The sequence below is a fragment of the Neolamprologus brichardi genome, chromosome 22 (assembly GCF_056152115.1).
Source record: "Neolamprologus brichardi isolate AB-2024 chromosome 22, ASM5615211v1, whole genome shotgun sequence".
In the NCBI taxonomy this organism is placed as follows: Eukaryota; Metazoa; Chordata; class Actinopteri; order Cichliformes; family Cichlidae; genus Neolamprologus; species Neolamprologus brichardi.
Window position 1 is genome coordinate 20697600 of NC_142124.1, and position 18626 is coordinate 20716225.

An 18626-nucleotide genomic window follows, 5' to 3' on the forward strand; every position below is an offset into this window, starting at 1 on the left:
AGAAAATGAAGTGAGCGAAACTGCTTCCCAGAATAGGAAAAACGGGCAGTGTAGAAATCAAAGCCACCAAAAGTTTACGCAGACCTCAATTACAACCCAGAGTCGGGTAAAAATAAACAAAAATAATCACAACGGAGCACAATGAAACTTGGCCCCCTACCCAGTCCCAAGGCACAAATCACTCACGCTCAACCCTTTGTTCAAAGTAGCACACGCACTTCATAATCGAGTCCTTTGTGTGTAGTGAGGCCAAACATACACACACAAACAACCACACACACAATCATATACCCAATTTGGAAGTTGCAAGTTTTGGCTAGCCTGAAAAAGAGAAAAATCAGCAGACATGTGTTCATGAAAACAGAATATACACAACAGGTTTGTTATCGAATATTTTGACAAAGTCTTCTCCATCGTGTTTCTTTCGTGTGCTGTCCCAGCATCGCACCGTAAAGCAGTTTTGGGCCGTTAATTCCCTTCCTTATGAAGAATGTTTCAACAGAGATGGCCCTTTCAACTTACATTACATAACTACAGTTTAGGTGCCAGGATACCTGTCTCGCCTTCTATCTGGAGCCAGACCTGTCTGCGTCTGTCACTTCACTCTTCATAGCCTTTGTTTCCCACAGAAATTCAAGCATTCAAGTTTCCTCTCACGAAACCTAGTTCTGTCAATCAAAATCGTAGGATTTTTTGTTTTTAAAGCCCCACCGTCATTCCAGGAGACCTCTTTTCAATCCTCCTTTAATCTGACCCCAACAATGCAGACACTCTAACCGCAGTTTCTGAAGGCAGGTAGTCATTACTGGTGTCGTGCCCTGGTATGTACGTACCTGCATGCCCAAGTAGTCCCCTGCATGCCTACATACTTGTGTGTCTGTAATGTGTTTGCACCGGTGTGTAGGTCTAGACGTGCGACATCACTACATCGTGACACAGGCCTCAAGGTATGTGGCTTTGCGTGTGACGTTCATTGTGCTGCTCTGAAAGTCCCCAGCCAGCCGGTAATCACTTCAAAGAAGCCAGGTCAACAGAGAGGTGAACTCACACCGCCCTCCTGTCCACCCTACACTTTTCTTCTCTCATCTTCTCTCGATTCCCTTCTCTTTCATTGTTCCTACTACTCAATTCTTCTTTGTACTCCCTCATCTCAGCCCCTCCTTTCTTTTAAAAACCTGTTTTGTAGATTTGACCGCCAGTGAGTTGTTTTCCCTGAAAACCTATAGTTTTGAGGAAGGATTCGATTTACTTTAGTGTTGACTAAATGTAAAGAGCTGTTTGTTAAAACCACATAAAGTTTTATTTAAAATACTGATAAAAGTTATGTGGAAAGTGCCTGTGATACATTTTAGTGAATGCATATGAGAGGTTCTCAACAAAACAGCAACTTCCTGAGATGAAAAATGAAGCCAAAATTTTGTAATTTCCAGCTGGCTCCAAAAAACAAGTCAATCTTCATAGACTTGCATGAACAAATACCCATCTTAACAGTATTAAAACGCATGAACAAAACAATAAAAAACAGATTTGGGATGAATGTTGAACAGTGCAGGTCGGTGTTGGATTAATCTCGACTCCTCTAGTCTGCATAAAATACTGAACCCTGCGTCCCCCCCAATGCATCCATCAGAGTGTGTGTCGGTATGTGAATGTCGGTACCATTTTTGTGAGGTTTTGATATTTTTTTGGTCTATTACACTTTCAGTACTTACAGTAGTTCACAGATGTTTATTGTCATCAAAGAAATCATCCAAATATGCTAACTTCTGGCTCTAAAAGAAAAACGGGGGTCAAAATGCTAACTTTGAGGCTTCAAAATGTCGAGTCCAATAACCACTGTGTCATGCCATCTTTTATACTCTGTAGCCTTTAACATCTGACTCACCCCCACAGCTTCTGTCAGAAACCTTCTCAACACTCAATTTCAAACTCTCAGGTTACCTTTTCTGTAACTTTGGTTCAATATTAAGTTCGTGTCTTTGTTTGTGTATATGTCAAGTATGAATAAATAACACTGGAGGTTCACGTGTTCTCTACATGTATGCTGACCTCGGTAAAGTCCGAAGAAGCCCTCGTAGCGCACCACCTTCTTGAAGCAGTCGAAGCTGTTCTTGTACATGAGCTCTCCCACCAGTGACCCGCTGCTCCTCTGGTTCTGCATGCGTGTCTTCACCAGATCAATGGGGTACACTGCTGTTGCACCCACAGCTGCAGAGAGCGAGACACGTTTATTTAGATGCTGAGTGTTTTTATGAAACAGATTTTTTACTTACAGTAGGTCTTATGACCACTACTGTTTCTCTCCCCATGGAAAACTGAGTGACTCACAATACCATGCTATCACGATCATCCACAATACCCATTATTCCAGGGCACATATTCCAAGACAATAAGGAATTATGTATTTACACTAACCGACCACTTCATTAGGTACACCTGTTCGAATGTTAATACATTAATGCAAACATGAGAAGAATTTAATCCTGTACACAGACATGGTGAATGGGGAAGGAAGGTGACTTTGAGTGCAGCATGGGTGTTGATGCCGGACGTGCTGGTCAGAGTGTTTCACAAATTGGAATTGTTAAAGTGGATCTCTAGTGTTTACAGAGAATGGTCAGAAAATGAGAAAATCTCTAGTGAGTGGCAGTTCTATGAACTAAAATGCCTTGTTGATACCAGAGGTAATAGGAGAATTGCGAGACTGCTGATAGGTAACAGTAACAAACAAGGTATGCAGAAGAGCATCTCTGAATGCACAACATGTCCAGCCTTGAAGCAGGTGGACTGCAGGAGCAGAAGACCACACCAAGAATCGATTCTGTTTGCAAAGGAGAGGAATTCACACAGGCTCATCAAAGTTGGACAATAGAAGATTGGAAAAGTGTTGCCGGCTCCAATAAGTTTCGATTTCTGCTGTAGCATTTAGATGTTAGGTTTAGACTTTGCTGTAAACAACATGACACCATGGATCAATCCTGACGTGTTGTAATATTTCAGGGTGCTGCTGGTGGTTTAATAGTCTGGGGGATATTTTCTTGGCACACTTTGGGCCCCTTTAGTACCAGTTGAGCATGGTTTAAATGCCATAGCCTACCTGACTTCTGTTGCTGATCACAGTATACACATCTTCTGATGGCTGCTCCCAGCGGGAGAACACACCATGTCACAAAGCTCAAATCATCTCAAACCGTTTTCTTGAACATGGCAATGACAGTTCACTGTCTCCACATCAATGGCCTCCCCATCCACCTCAATCCAATAGGGCACTTTTACGATGTGGGGGGAACAGAAGATCCACATCATGAACAGCAACTGTGTGATGCTGTCATGTCAAAATCTCTGAGGAATGTTTGCAGCAGCTTACTGAATCTGTGCCATGAAGAATTAAGGCAGTTGTGAAGGCAAAAAGGGGGACAACGCAGTACTTGCAAGGTGTACCCAAATGATGTAGCCGGTGAGTGCATTTGCAGCACTGTGTAGACCACCTGCATCTTTTAATCTATATATTTTTAATTTTTGGTCCTAGTGTATTGGTAATAGTCTCAAGAGTTGCAATACAATATTTTGCCCCACTTTACTTACCTTAACCAGCATCTGTAACCCTTTCCTGTGTTTCACAACATCAAACGGAAACACCGATAAAGTGCTACACACATAGGCTAACATATGTTTATATAACTCATGAGGAATAACTTGTACAAAGTGTAACTACAGACACAGACTAGTTTGTTTCCAAGTACAAAAATATAGTGGCTTTCATTGAGACTACAGTAATTATTAAGTAGAAAGACCTGTGATCTGTTTTAACAGCATAGTCTCTAAAATAATCTCAGTAAAGAACACGCAGAGCCTCATACATGTATACAAAAAGATTAAGTGGTGCATACAAATGTTTTTAGGCAAAATTGTCTCAATCACCAGTGAGCTTGAGCTTGGAAGACTGGAGGGAAGTTCATAAACGAATTCATAAAAGGCTCGCTGTAAAACAGACTAGAAAAGACTTGCTTGACTTAACAAATATCATGTTTTAATCTTAATGATAGTGTTTAAATAAATGTCATGTCATAACTGAAACTTGTGCACAAAAGAGTGGAACAGGTGATCTTATAAAGAAGTTGTGGCTTATATCAGTAATCAAAATCTCACTATCAAACATCATATGTCACTTAGCAATTTAATAAAGCCGACAAAAATCTTTTTCAGTACCGACTCTGTTCATTTTTATTATTAGGGGGGGGATTAAAAAAACAAAACAAAAACTACCTGCACTGTCAGATCCCACTATAGAAAGGTGAAAAAAATGTTTTGGTAATTTGTGTGAAATGACCCTTTAAGAGCAGAGATGGAGGAGGAAGAGGAGGAAGGGGAAGTCTTTGGGAATAATGTTAATAAAGATGTGTTGTGAGTTGTAGTGTCTTCAGCCTGTCACGCGGACACAAACAAAAAGAACCGACCCAAGGCGACAGGCTTAATTAGAGAGAGACTGAGAAAGAAGAAGAAGGGATGATGGACCCATACCTCCTTATTAAGCTGTCTCCCTTGGGAAAGGAGGAGGAGGAGAAGGGAGGAATGAAGGAAGGGAGGAGGAAAAACAGTGGGGTGTCTGGAGCCAAACACAAGACCTGGGCACCACCCTTCACCCCCACCGTCACGTCTGTCTTCTCATCACTCACAAAGGTACAAAAGAACGCACAAGAGGGTTTTCCCATGGCACCCAGAGAGGCATGAGACAGGACAGAGCTAGACTGAGTGAGTGTAGGAGAGAGACTGAGCGAGAACAAGGAAGAGAGGGAACACTTCTCTTTAAGCAGGAGAGTGACTGTTGCTCTTGTAAGGAAAGGGCAATAGAGGGGCCATTGTCCATTCTCTCTCACCCTTTTCTTATGAGGACAGCACAGGGCGGGGGGTGGTAGGTAGCCAGGCAAGCAGGTAGGTGGATGGATGGGTGGGTGGTGGGGTGAAGGTATGTAGGGAGCCAATGGGGCGTGACTCTTACCCCCTGCTACTGAGCCAAGAGTGAATCTGTAGATCGACTCTGCCACCTGGATAAGGATGGGGCGGGAGCCGTCGCTGCCCGAGTGCTGCCCGCGCGCAGGAGAAGAGACAATTAAGACGTTAGTAAGGAAGTGAGACAGGAGCTGAAGATGAGAGCTTGCAGTACATACACCTGACAGGACAGCACACTTTACTCCTGATTCTTGTAAAACCCTGTATGTCACGCACCTATTTCCACCCAGAATCCCACGCAAGTAAATCCGTCTGACAGTCTAGCACAGTTACATTTGTATACAGTACAACATTCATTTAATAAAATAATGCTCAGGAGAAATAGAAATGGATGAGCATAACGTCATTAATTACAAAGTATCCCATAAAGATATTAAGTCTCATCCTAATAATGTTTTAGTATTTTTCTGATATTAATTGTTTAGATTATGATAAAGGTGAAAAACTTGTCAAACTTTAACTGGAGGATGTTTAGCTTTAAATAAATAAAATTACAAGCATGATTATCAAAAAATTACTTGCCAAGCATAATTTGTTGAACTGATGTCATGTCAGGCAGATCAGTTTCTAGAGTTTTGTTCAAACTTGCATCATTAACTGCGCTAATATACAGTGCTGCGCAAAAGTCTTGAGAAAAGGTCACCCTTGATTTTGTTCCATTTTGTTTCCATTGGGACTTTCTTGTAATTTTAAAGTGCTTTTAGCTGTAGTTCTCCGGGCTCTCTAAAGTTTTTCTTTGGACATTTGCTGCTTTTTCACTCATTTTCAGTCCAGGTCTTGTACCTGACTAAGGAATCTTTTGTGTTTGTTAAGCCGCTAAACTCTGACCTATGGATCAATCAAATACAAAAAAGGCACCTATCTGTGGGCATGAGCCGGTGCTGTGTCCACACATAACAGATAACTTAGCAAAGAACCAATTTTAAATTGTATCTTTAGCAGCTTGTAACAACATATATTTTGTTTCCTTTTTTAAAATTTAAATACGCCGAATTACACAAGAACTGGACTGAAAATTAGCACGGCTTCATTTTTCAGCATGATAATGATCCCAATGCACTAAAACTATACCTGAAAATAAAAACACACATTGCTGCTCTATTCCCATCTTCTGGACCTGAAAACAGGGTTTGATCTTTGGTTTCATTCTATAATACTGTACTTGTTTTCTATGAAGGTTTGAACTTTGAGAGTGTTTAAACAAAAGAGAAACATGTGAAAATGTTGATGCCTGTCTGAGAAAAGTGTATAAAGTGTGTAGTGAGGAGTTTTACAGCCTTAAAACATCTATAATAATTGTGAAAAATACAGTTTGCTACTTTGCGGATTTCACCTATCGCGGGTTAGAATGTAACACCCGTGATAAACTAGGGAACACTGTATATTATATATCCCATCCAAATGTCTTCCAAAGTCTACCTTGACTCAAAAAATAACAACCCCCGCCCCCCCCCCCCCCAAAAAAAAAAAACAAAACAAAAAAAACAGTATGCATATAAGAGTATACATAAAAAGGTATGATCATCAGATCAACATATGATCTGTTAACATATCTGATACAAAGTCTGTTACTCCCTTAGATTAACTTGAATCACAAAGGTGTATTCAGTGCCACCTGAAAAAGACCTTTGTGATCATTATCACTTCACCATGCAAAGAACAGAGGAGTGGTAACAGCCACACTCCCCCATTCACCTGAGGTACCTGTTGCCTTGGCTGGTCTCCTGAGCCCTGACCACTAGACCCTGTTTGGGGGGTGGCTGCTTTTGTAGGGTTGTAGCTTTGCGTTTGTGCGTGTGTGTGTATGTGTGTGCGCATGCGCAGTGAGAAGGATAGAGGTGAGGGAGTCTCAGCTGGAGCACGTCCGCCTGTCAAACTGTACCCATGCTCCCTTCACATATCCTGCTCTTCTACTTCATGAGAAATGATTAAACGTTTCAATATTGTCAGCATGTTTAATGGAGAAAGAGGAAACAAGTTAACAGGATATAAAGAGAGAACAACTCAAACATGTATGAGAGAGAGAGAGGGAGTAGATTTAAAGAAAAAAAAAAAAGAAATGGGGAAAGAAGTAGCAAAGATGAGGAGAGAGAGCTCCAGTTAACTGAGGGCCAGCCCCTGAGTCCAAACCACAAGGGCCTAAAGTGGCTCATTGTGGTGGGACTGGCGTCTGTGCAGTGCTGGGCCCCTTTGCTTTCTCCCCTTTGGCCCAAGCCTGCTCCAGTATGGCCTGGCCAAGCCTCTACTGTAGTGCTGGAACCCACCAGGCAATGCAGCCCTGACCAAACAGCTGGAGAAAGAAAACAGTCTTCTGCTCATCCATCTGCACGTCCTTCTTGATTTTCTTTGTTACAAATTGCTCTTATTATCCAGCCACTATAGTCAACATGAAGTATGTTTGACATTCATTAGCTCTTGAGGATGGCTCTGATTGTCTTTATTTCCATAGATTTCTTAATTTTTGTTTTTCAAGATGTCAATCGCATACCAGGGAGAGGCAAAGCGGTGTTTTCTCTGAAGAAAGTCTTTTAAGGTTCAATTCAATGATGGGAAATTACTTAAAACTTGGTGGGAACAACTGAAAGGGAGTAGGACTGATGAGTACTGGCCAACTTTCCATTTTTATACCTGACTAAACTTAGTTGGATCTGTTACTCCTGCATTTCACTTCTATGCTTGTTTTGGTGGATTATTTACATGCAGGAGCTATCATTAACCTAAAATTGTAAATCTTCTTTATCTTTGCAGTCACATTTAGCCTAAGAGAATGTATCAAAAGGGAAAGGAGCTGCCAGTGTGGAAGAGGAAACCAAACACATCAACAAGTCTTCATATTCTCTACCTGTCTCTGGACTTCAGCCAAGTTGTAGGGCAGGGCGCCTTCCTCCAGCGGAGCAATCTTCTCAATGTCCGCTAAACCAACACGTCTGGTGGAGACAGAGAAAGAGAGAGAGTGAGAAGGTTCAAGTAACTCTCAGAGGATTATAACAATCCACCCATGTATCACCGAGCTCAAGCAAACCCATCAGTCTGAAGTTACTCAGAGTTTAAAGACAACATCGTTTCAGATGAAAATATTGTGGCATTCACAAATCCAGACCTGTGCTTGGCATGACAGCGTTGGATAACCGACCAATAGAAAGTGATGACTCATGCTTCCTTTATCACTTCATCCAAGTATAACAAAGATATTTAATCTTTTCATGTCTCTCTATTGCATCTCTTTGACGGTCACAGAATTCCCAGGCTCAGGGAACTGGGAACGCCAAATCCCCCCCCCCTCCCCATCTCGTCTGTATATTGGGACTATTATCTCTCACATCTCCAATCAAGGGGAGTGGAGCTACTGGGCTATTAAAGTATCCCATTGCCCAGAAATAATAATCAGGTGGTTTCTCAGGCCGGGGTTAGAAATTATGAGCGTACTGGTCGGGCCGCGAGGCAGATGCAAAGGAAGTGGGGGAATGTGAGACATATACAGTTGTTTTGTGCCACGGATTACAGGGACTGAAACTGCTCCTCTTTTTTTTCTTTAGAATAAATGGGAGTTTGGTTTAGGTTCAGACTGAAAGAAGATTCCCTGGCACTGGATACATGTCTGACTCTTTTGAGTGCTCGTCTCTCTGAGGTATGGACCCCGGGGCAAAATATTCCCTCCAGGGTGGCAAGTTTGGAATAGTCTTAGACTGCACAAGTACTTGACTAGCACAGCGGAGGCAACCTGGCTAAAGTATTAATTCAATTGTGTCTTCTATACTGGTTTAATACAGCTCAAAATCACCAAATATTTTCTGCTTTCTTGTGAAATAAACATGAAAGAAAGTACACAAGCCAGTAGTGCCTATCTAAAATAATTCAGTTTGAACACCAGCCACCTAAGAAGTATGTCATTTTCTACTTTTACTTTACTTTCTATACAACTTCTTTTAATATTAAGAAGTTCTTTTTCATATGATCATCTTACCCACGAGGCTCCGACAGGTCAGCCAGCTGAAAGAGGATGTCAACCTCCATGGGCGTCACCTGGCCGAACCTTTGAGCTGCCACAATAAACTCCTCTGCAAGAAAAGGCAGATTTTCCATCATGTTTTCACCAATAAAATATTTAAATATATGTAGAAGTATTTAAAACTTGATACATAGCCTCTGCCTATCTCTGTCTGGGTCACATGTAACAGTCAAGAGCCAAGATGGTGTCCCCTTGGCCAGGAAATATACTGTGTCACTTTTGTAGTGCATTTCTGGCAAACTCTAAAGGGAAGCACTGTAATCACAAACTTGAACCCACAACTGGCTTGTTTCAATGTAAATAATCAGGGAGGGAGAGCTGCTCGTCTCCCTCCACTTTGCCTCCAGCTGTTAAATGGACTGTACTTATATAGCGCTTTCTTAGTCAGTCACTCATGCTTCATTCACACACACACATACACAAACAAGCAGCTTTTGCTAACATTCAGACTCCGATGGATGCATTTTGGACAAGTCTGGGTTCAGTAACTTGCCGAAGGACACTTCAACATGCAGACTAGGGGAGTTGGGGATTGGACCACCAACTTTCTGATTAGTAGACAATCTAATCCACCTCCTGAGCCACAGCCATCAGGCTAGACGGCTTCCCCTCTTTGATCTAGGTTTGCTGGAGGTTTCTTCCTGTTAAAAGGGTGTTTTTCCTTCCCACTGTCGCCAAGTGGTTGCTCAATTCAATTCAATTTTATTTATATAGCACAAAATCACAACTACAATTGCCTCAAGCCAGTTTAGATTGTAAGCTTAAGACCCTACAATTATACAAAGAAAACAGAGAAAACCCCAACAATCATAAGACCTCCTTTGAGCAACCACTTGGCGACTGTGGGAAGTGCTTTCGTTTAACAGAAAGAAACCTTCAGCAAAACCAGGCTTGAGTAGGGACGGTCATCTGCCACAACTGGTTGGGGTTAGGGGAAGAAGACAGGACAAAGATTTGCTGTGGAAGAGAGCCAGGGATTAATAATAACTAATGATTAAATGCAGAGTGATGTACACACATAGGTGGTTATTTGATTGTTGGGGTTTCTCTCATATTTTAGTGGGATCTTTACCTTACAGTCTAAAGCACCTTGAAGCAACTGTTGCTGTAATTTGACTCTATAGAAATAAAATTTTACTGAATTCTAAACATCTGAGATAACAATTCAAAAGACACAATCACAGAGGAGTCTTAAGATGTGAATCGACAGGTAAATAAAGAGCGGAGCTTTGAGGCACGGTTCCGCTTTCACCTTCAGTGTACAACATTACATCAACATCACCGAAGACAGCACCCCAATCTGCCTGTCCACTTCGCTCTCCTAAATATCTTTACTTGTAAGCAAGTTCAGAGATTCTTCACCCACCCTACTCTTAAGACAACAGCTCTCCCTTAATGCTGTGTTCACACCACTGCTCAGGATGTGACTGGCTGCATGCCATCTTCAGTAGAAACATGGAGCTATAAGCTCACGACCCTACTTGTTCTTTTAGCAGTGCAATGACGTGGTGTAGCAGTCACAAAGTGTTTATAGTGTGAATGTAGCAATTTGTTATTTTTCTGGCTGACAAATATCATAGATAATGGAAGCTTCTTTCACCAGATTGTTATACCAGATATACCCTTCATGGTGCAACCCTCACAGGCTTTTGTCTCCTCCCAGTCTCGGACCAGGACTCTTTCACATGTTAGACCAATATTTTAACCACTACACTATGGACCCAAACACAATAATCCTAAATTATGGTAAATTTTAAAAAAAATGCATGCAATACAAAAAAAAAAACTAACATTAGTGGAGTCTAAGATATTATCAGTGCAGAAAGAGATTGGACTGGATGACTCAAGGCAACACAGACATCACATCTCACAGCAGAATTTGATAGTTGTTTCTTTTAAATAAAAGGCTGAAATGGATGTGTTGTTAAACAATAAACACTGGACTTTGCTGCAGTGCATTATCCCTTTGTTGCTCTTGTCACTACAGAACACATACACCAAAAATAAAGTGGGTCCTCCAACTCCTCGTCTCCCTGACGAGGAGTTGGAGTTATCCGAGTTATTGTCAGTGGCTGCGTTAATGTTATGGCTCCATATGATGGATTTTTCCTTCAACTTCTGTCACTCACGGCAGCTTCCCTCTGCGAGTTGGTTGTGAGTTAAGAGTACAATGTGTCAAAGCACGCTGAAGAAATTAAAATAAAGAAATACGGCCATGGAGAGTTATGACTTTAAGACCTCTTTGAGGCAGCTTTAGCATGTCGTAACTTAAGACCTGCTCTATTGTTAAATGAAAAAGGAACAGGTTGACTGTAGGCAGGCTTACAGTGGAGGAGTCACCATTGTTTGACCTGCTTTATTCAAAGAGCAGCAGGCTGGGGTTGTGACAAAGTCGTCCTACACTGGAGCCATTCACCCCACAGAGGCTCAGCTTACCCCTGAGGCATGCTCTCTCTTCCTCCCCCCCCCCCCCCCCCCCTCTATCACATACACACACATCTATGAGTAAAAGCAGGTAATGCCAACAAGCATGTGAGGCAGAATAGTTACACAAGAATAAATAATTTAGGGGGGAAAAAAAGAACAATGCTGGGAAGTAGATGGTGAAAACCCTAGAAAAGCATTTACCAACTTTATATTACTGCTTGATATTTAAAGAAAAACTCCTACTATCCCTTGCTAAGATAATCTCGGATGCCATAAATAGGCACGACGCTGCTTTTTAATGGTAGCGTCAGCATGCTAACATTTTCAAAATTACAAAGCATCACAAAGCAGGTTTGTTCGTCACGCTCACCGTCTGAGTTTATCACGTCAGCGTGGTCACATCTGATGGTTACCACCGAGGGAAAAATAAAAGTCATGGAATCACCAAAGTGGTTAAAGTTTAAAGGGATGAATGTTTGCACTGAAAACTCACAGCGATCCACAGTGAACTTGACTCAAAACCAAAAATGTCAAACGCAAATGTCAATGATAGCGCTGAGGAAAAGTCAGGGGAACACCTAAGTCATTATCTAAATCTGAACCACGAGTGTTTCCATAAAATTTTATGTCAATCAGTTTAATAGTAAACAGGTCTCAAACCATGAGGACATGGGATGTCTGCGTAAAGGTTTTTTGAGTCATCTCAGTCTGGACTGATTGGTGGCAGACAAAAAAGGTCAAAAATCTGATCGCAACAATTTACGTTTTAGATCTGTTGTTAGTAAGAGCCAGACATCTCTCCTCAGCTTAGGACACGTAACATTGCCGGCTTCACTGGCCTGTTAAACTGATTTATTCTGCTGTTTAGACAGAAGGTCACTTTTACTATTACGGCTTCATTCAAACACTCCCATGACAATAAGCCAAAGTACTTAAATAATGTTATGTATAAGACACCCAGCCGACCGAGGTCGGAATTTTCTTAACACTGATATCAGAATATCAGTGTTAAGAAAATTACACTGATAATTACAGAAGTCGCATCATCCAAACATACTTTAGTAAACTGATGAGACAATAATTAAAGACTAGCTTATAAACTGTTACTCTCTGTGATCCTTCATCTGTATGAGATCAAGTATGCAGAGTGATTTGCTGCTAGATCCTGACTTACATATCAGGTATAATTAATTATAAGTAATTAATGAAGTTACTAATGCTGCGCCTTGTGCTTAAATGTAACTCTGTGACATAAGAACGGCTTATGAGTGGCTCACGTTGCCGTTTCATGCCACATGAATGCAATGAACTCACAACAAACTAACCAAAGTCAAAAAAATTTGAAGTCTTGTTAATCCGATCTGTCAAAGACTGTCATTGTAGCAAAGATAAAAATTTCAACATCTAATAAATAAACTGTAGAGCAAAGTGGACAAGAGAAAAACTCGGGATGTAAAACTATGCTTGCTGACTTTGAAGAGGTCAGTGTGCTCCTACAGAAACTAAAGGCACTCTGTAATGTTCATAGACAGATGTTTGTGCCAAAGCAAGAACACTTCAGACATTTTGCTGTGTGCAGAAAATGCCTGTTCAGCCATTTTTACCCGAACGGGCAGCTCCGAGCCTTCTATGACATTAGTTTGGGTAGCATGTGACTGTGAGATAGACAGAAAGCAGGTGTCTAATGAAAAAACCTTTTTAGCCCTGCATTATAAATACATAGGGCATTGACCAAAAAAATAGAGGAGACACGATGGCAGTCTCAATCTTGTGAATGCCAATGTGTTAATATGTTAATGTGACTGCATGCACTCATTCTTGTGCAAAGTTAAAAATCACACACAACTGTTACCGGGCCAGACCAGCAGGATTGTAAGTTTGGACTTTCATGCAAAAAGAGGCTAGGCTTTAAAAAAAGCCAACATGATGCCATCACATTAATGAAAAGGAGCGTATGTCTGAAAGGGCCTAAAGGTACACAGTCGTGACTTGTTCTGTGGCAGTGCACTGCTAGCCCAAAAAAGTGCATCTCCTATATAGGTCCCCTGTGTGCATACGCCCAAATACACGCGTACAGCTTTGTGAGCACTGTAATGGTGTCTCTGCAAAACAGTGGCCTTGTTGCACATCAGGAATCAATCAGGATTATTACACATGTGTGCATGCTTGGCTGTGTTAATGCATTTTAATGCTTGAGCGTTATGTGAGAAATGCTAGAGAAGCGTGTGTTTCAACATGTACACAATCTTGATACATGCAGATGTGTGTGCGCTATTTGTGTGGAGCTGAGCATTCGCAGTCCCCAAGGAAGCCTTAATGACTTCGGGAGTGGAGAGTAGATAGGCGGTGGCCGTGAAAGCCTGGCTGGCTGCGGGCCACCCTGGGTCGAGCCAAGCCCAGGCCTTCGTGTACCCTTGGTGGGAACAGTTTGTAGAGTGTACGGGCTTTTGGTCTGGGTCGGGTACAGTCCACACCCCTGATAAGCCTTCAGATAGCATCATAAGGCTCCGTTAGTGGCCTGGAGCCATGTGGAGAGAGGTCAGAATGGTTTCTTAAAGACAACTAGAGCTCAAGAGGGAGTCAAAAAGAAAAAGATGGCGAAAGGGAGAAAGACACTGAAAGCCATTAGCCCTGCCAAGTCCTGAAGAAAGGAATGAGAGACAGTAAGTGGGGCAAACAAGGGAGAGAGATTTAAAGGAACTAACTAATGGAGACAGAAAGATACATATAAAACAAGTTATGAGAAATACAACAGTATGTTGTTTTTTTTCAATAAAGAAAAGCGTCTTTTTTGATTATCCTGTAGCTATGCATATTTGCTTTACAGTAATGTAGACTGTGGAGTTAGTATTTAGCATATAAATGACACTGGATCTACAGGGTTAAACAACACAGACTCAAAAGCAAGGAGCAGAATTTTACCCACTTTTATTCTTTGTTTTTCAAATGAAATTAAGTTTTTCCTGTGTTCCTCAGATCACTGCCAGGATATGTAATAGACAAGACAGGCACCATCAGGGACTGTGGGCATGCAGTACGTGTGCTGGGTTGAATCCAGCATGCCCATTTAAATGCCACTGGGAAGGAAGTAGCCCAAACAAAAACAAGTCTCCAAGCCCTGTACAACGCACATAGACATACCTATCTGGAAAGCACATTACTGTGCATGTGGTGCATACTTACATTTGTGTTGTGACTGTGGTCTGTATTACATAAATGTGAATCTGCTTTTTTTGCCATCTCAGTTATAATAGGTATGAGTTATATATACAGGGAGGGGAGTGGGAGATCTCCCCGGGTACCTTTAGTGACTTCCACATCTCGGCGGTGGCCAGCCAGAGTGCTGTAGATCTTTCTAATCAGCTCCATATTGTTAAGCAGTGAGTTGAAGCCGTTGAAGTAGGAGAAGCTGACCTGATGAGACGTGCTACCCCCTGCAACCTGGGCAAGAAAGAAGAGGGGTACTTTAACAAGCAACCAAATAGGAAAAATAAACTTCAACACAGCCGTGCATCTGGATGTTACTGTTATGAAAATACACACAGCGCAAAACATGGTGGCTAATTAGCCACGTTCCTCTCTAGCATTTCTCCACAGGGAGAAGCAAACTTGTTTCACCCGCTACTTTTTCCATCACATGATGCACACTCTAAGGGAGTTTAATTAACTTTCTTTATGAGATGGAGGAAGTGGTAAAAGAAAAGAAAATAGAAAAAAAAAAAAAGGTAACAGATTAAAAATAGATGCCGGGCTCTAGAGGACATTCCAGGCTGCCCACAGCCTCTTTTACGCGAACCACGATCCCATCTTTATTAAATGAGGCTCTCAGAGGCTTAGAGGAGCAGCTCTAAATGCTGTATGTTTAAAAAAATATATGCGTTCAAGTACGACTACTGTGGGGTTAGAAGATCACTGCGACTGTGCTGGCCTGAAGGGTTAAGTGAGGAGAAAATGTTGAGCTTCCGTTCACTAGATGGCACTGTTTGCTTTACAGACGCATTCAGAGAGGTCGCTTGCTGCTCAACATGGTTGCAACAAGGGAGGGAAGCTCTGGCTTAGGTGAAACTGCTCTAACAAGGGAGACACTTTTGCATCTGTTCATATCTGTGAGTGTACAGACATGGATCTTCCCACAGTGGAGAGAGGAGAATGGTATTTTGGTGAAAAAGAGTGAGGCGCTAATCAATTACCATGTTTGGTGAGTGAATTAAAGGTTGCCGTCTCACTGCCTATGCTCTGCCATGATACCGCCTTTAATGTGTCTGCAGTGTTTATGAGGTTTTGTGATACATGTGTGCGTATGTGTGTGTGTGTGTGTACGTGTGGGAGCGCGCGTGCATGAGAGTTTACTAACAGCACACCAAGATGTCTGGTCGGTGAGGTAAACACAGCAGAGAAAATGACAGAGTCTACAAGGTGTTTATGAAATGGGGCAAGACATGGACGCAGACACAAGACGCACACGCGCGCAACGAAAACACTAACACGCAGAAAGAAAAGACAAGAGGCAAAAAAAAGACAAACATCTCAGAGTTCAAAACAAACAGAGAGCCCGCACAGGCGCACAAACACACACACACACGCGCGCACAGGCAGAGATGATGGACTGTAAAGCTCCAGTCTCCATCTATCTCTATCTTCCCCATTCAGCTCTCCTGCTTGGCTTTGACACTGCCAGAGAGGTTAGACTTAATGACATGTTGGGAGGGAGAGAGAGAGACACGGGGAAGGGAGGGAGGGGGGAAGGGAGAGATAGAGGGGCGGCTGAGAGAGAGGAAAGAAAAAAGGAAAGGAGGGAGGAAGAGAGAAAGAGAGCAAGGGACAGATGAGAGGTAGCAGGGGAAAAAAAGGTAAAGGGGAAGAAGAATGAGAGATGGCCAGAAGAGGAAAAGAGAAAGCCACAGTGTTTGGTTTGTGGGGCTGTGAGAAAAGAGAGAAGGAAAAAAAGCACAAGAAATAAGTGGTGAGATAGAAGAAAAGACTCTTGACTTTACCTCTTTTATGGAGAATACAGTAATGACAGGCTGCTTTGGCTTGCTTGCTGACTTCAGCAACCAAATCATCATATAGTGCATATGAGCTGACAATACCGTGCATGCTTCTGCATCCAAAGCGTGCATCATTGCACATTTGGAATTTATCACGACATTTAGAATGACTTATTTAAAGATATGCATACATGAATAATCTACGAATGAGAAAAAAATGCATCGTGGTGGATAAAAAAAGCCAAATTTTTCCAATTGGTGGTGCTAAGGAACACCTGATGCATCCAACCTTTTATTGTTTTAACATATCATGACTGAGGATAGTTTCCAAGAGACACCAGTGACTTGCTATTTTTAACCAACCTGACTTTGTGGCTCTTGTGGACGACAGTAAAACAAATAGATGAGAAAACCACAGAGCCAAAACAAAAAGGAAAAAAAGAAAAACCCACCGCCACGAGGCATTCCTCTACGAAGGGTGTGAGCATGTGCGGCCGAATGGTAACCATGATGTCCCTGAAGTCCAGCGCTGAGATGGAGCCGCTGTGGGCTTGGTCACGCTGGATGAAAGCCTGTCGCGCGTGTTCCAGCTGCATCTCCTGCAGAATGGAGAGGTGAGGAGGAAGGTGGGGAGGCAAGGTGTTAGTGCATACACTAAATTGATATTATTGTGCACATATGTGGGTCAGACACCTCTTTGAGTTGCCTTTATAAATTAAAAATCCACATAAACACTTATGCATAATGACACACCATTTGCTTTCATGGGCCCCCACAGTGCCATCTGCCCCCCACCCCCTCCATCACTACTCTCAGTGCCAGTGTTTAGCCAGGCTTTAGCCTCGTCTCCTCTCCCCCAGCACAGTGGCTTGCCTACTGTGAGGCGTCGCTTGGGCTTTTCACACTCTCCCTAAACCCACATTAAATCCACTTGAGGGAGAAACATACAAACACACACACACTGGGGCAAGACAGCTAATCGCCCAACTGCTCACTTTGTCTCTCTTCATGCACACACACACAAACGCACAATAGGTCCAGAGGGACAACAGCAGGCTGTGGTGGGGACAGATCCCACAAGGCCTTTGAAAATTAGCAGCCATTATCAGTACCTGCAACCACAAGTCTACAGAGAGAGGCTGTAAACAAACCGCTGACATCAATGCTTCCTCTATCTATCAGCAAAAGACGGGGATTTCAGGCCAATAAAAAAACAAAAAGAACAGCAAGATAAAGCTAGCTGGTGAGCGTCTGACTCACCTGCGGTGTATGAAGGCCTTCAGGTCAAAAAACATATGAAGGCAAAAAAAAAGAAAAAGACAATGAGCCTGATGTATTTTTGTGCATGAGGTTTCTGACACATTACAAGACCTCAGGAAAGTGCATATGTAGGGAATGCACGGGGTTATTTTGGTGCTTAAAAGAGGTTTTAGTCAGAGCCAAAAGAAAAATCAACAGCGTCTTAAAATGAGTGTTTAGCTTGTTTTAATTGGAGTTTTATTTACTCATAGACAAAAGGTATTTTTGCTTATCAACTATATTAAAAATGATACACAAAAAAATCATAGATTTACTGTTAAATAACGAAGCTGAACACTTTACTGTGTATGGGTTAATTACCGTCTCATCCCAGCAAAACTGGTCAGTTTTCTAATAAAGCTGAACATGTTCAAGATCCTAACACATGCTTTTTGTTCATATTATGCATAATAACTGCTAAGAAAAAAATAAGACAGCTGAGTAACCAATAATAAAAATACACGTTTCAGCTGCAGAGCTACATATATGTAAAGAAACAATCAAACTGAAGTGTCAAATTAATTTTCTTAATATTTACTTGAATATTATAAAATTAAGAAAGATTTTCGAATTACATTTCTTAAAGTATTAGGACTGGCTAACAATATTTGTACAGCAAGAAAGTAAAAATTAAGATTTAAATAAATGAATATCATTTTTTTTAAAGTCACATTGGACAAAACATATGGGGGCTGATTAAATCTTGAACATGCACGTTATTCAGCTGATTGATTCAGATGTTATTGTTGTTAAGAGAACTCTTTAAAAAAGGTATAACCACAACACAAAAACCTATGAGACTATGACTTATTGTTGTGCTGAATTTTTGAGTGATATTTCGCTGACAGCATAACCGATCGAACTCTAAAATCGAGGCGCCCGAGAGAAACGAC

General features: G+C 41.8%; 1 protein-coding gene across 4 annotated transcripts in view; it reads right to left on the reverse strand.

The window, feature by feature from the left end:
- Positions 1-18626, reverse strand: part of slc25a13 (solute carrier family 25 member 13) — a 50951-nt gene that overhangs the window by 16632 nt on the left and 15693 nt on the right. For all 4 annotated transcript variants that reach the window (XM_006787646.2, XM_006787644.2, XM_006787645.2 and 1 more), the window contains 6 exons: positions 16887-17033; positions 14749-14887; positions 8975-9068; positions 7853-7937; positions 5000-5084; positions 2050-2208 (listed from right to left, as the gene is read on the reverse strand). In XM_006787646.2, the coding sequence (XP_006787709.1) occupies positions 2050-2208; positions 5000-5084; positions 7853-7937; positions 8975-9068; positions 14749-14887; positions 16887-17033 (709 nt within the window). The remainder of the gene's footprint in view (positions 1-2049; positions 2209-4999; positions 5085-7852; positions 7938-8974; positions 9069-14748; positions 14888-16886; positions 17034-18626) is intronic.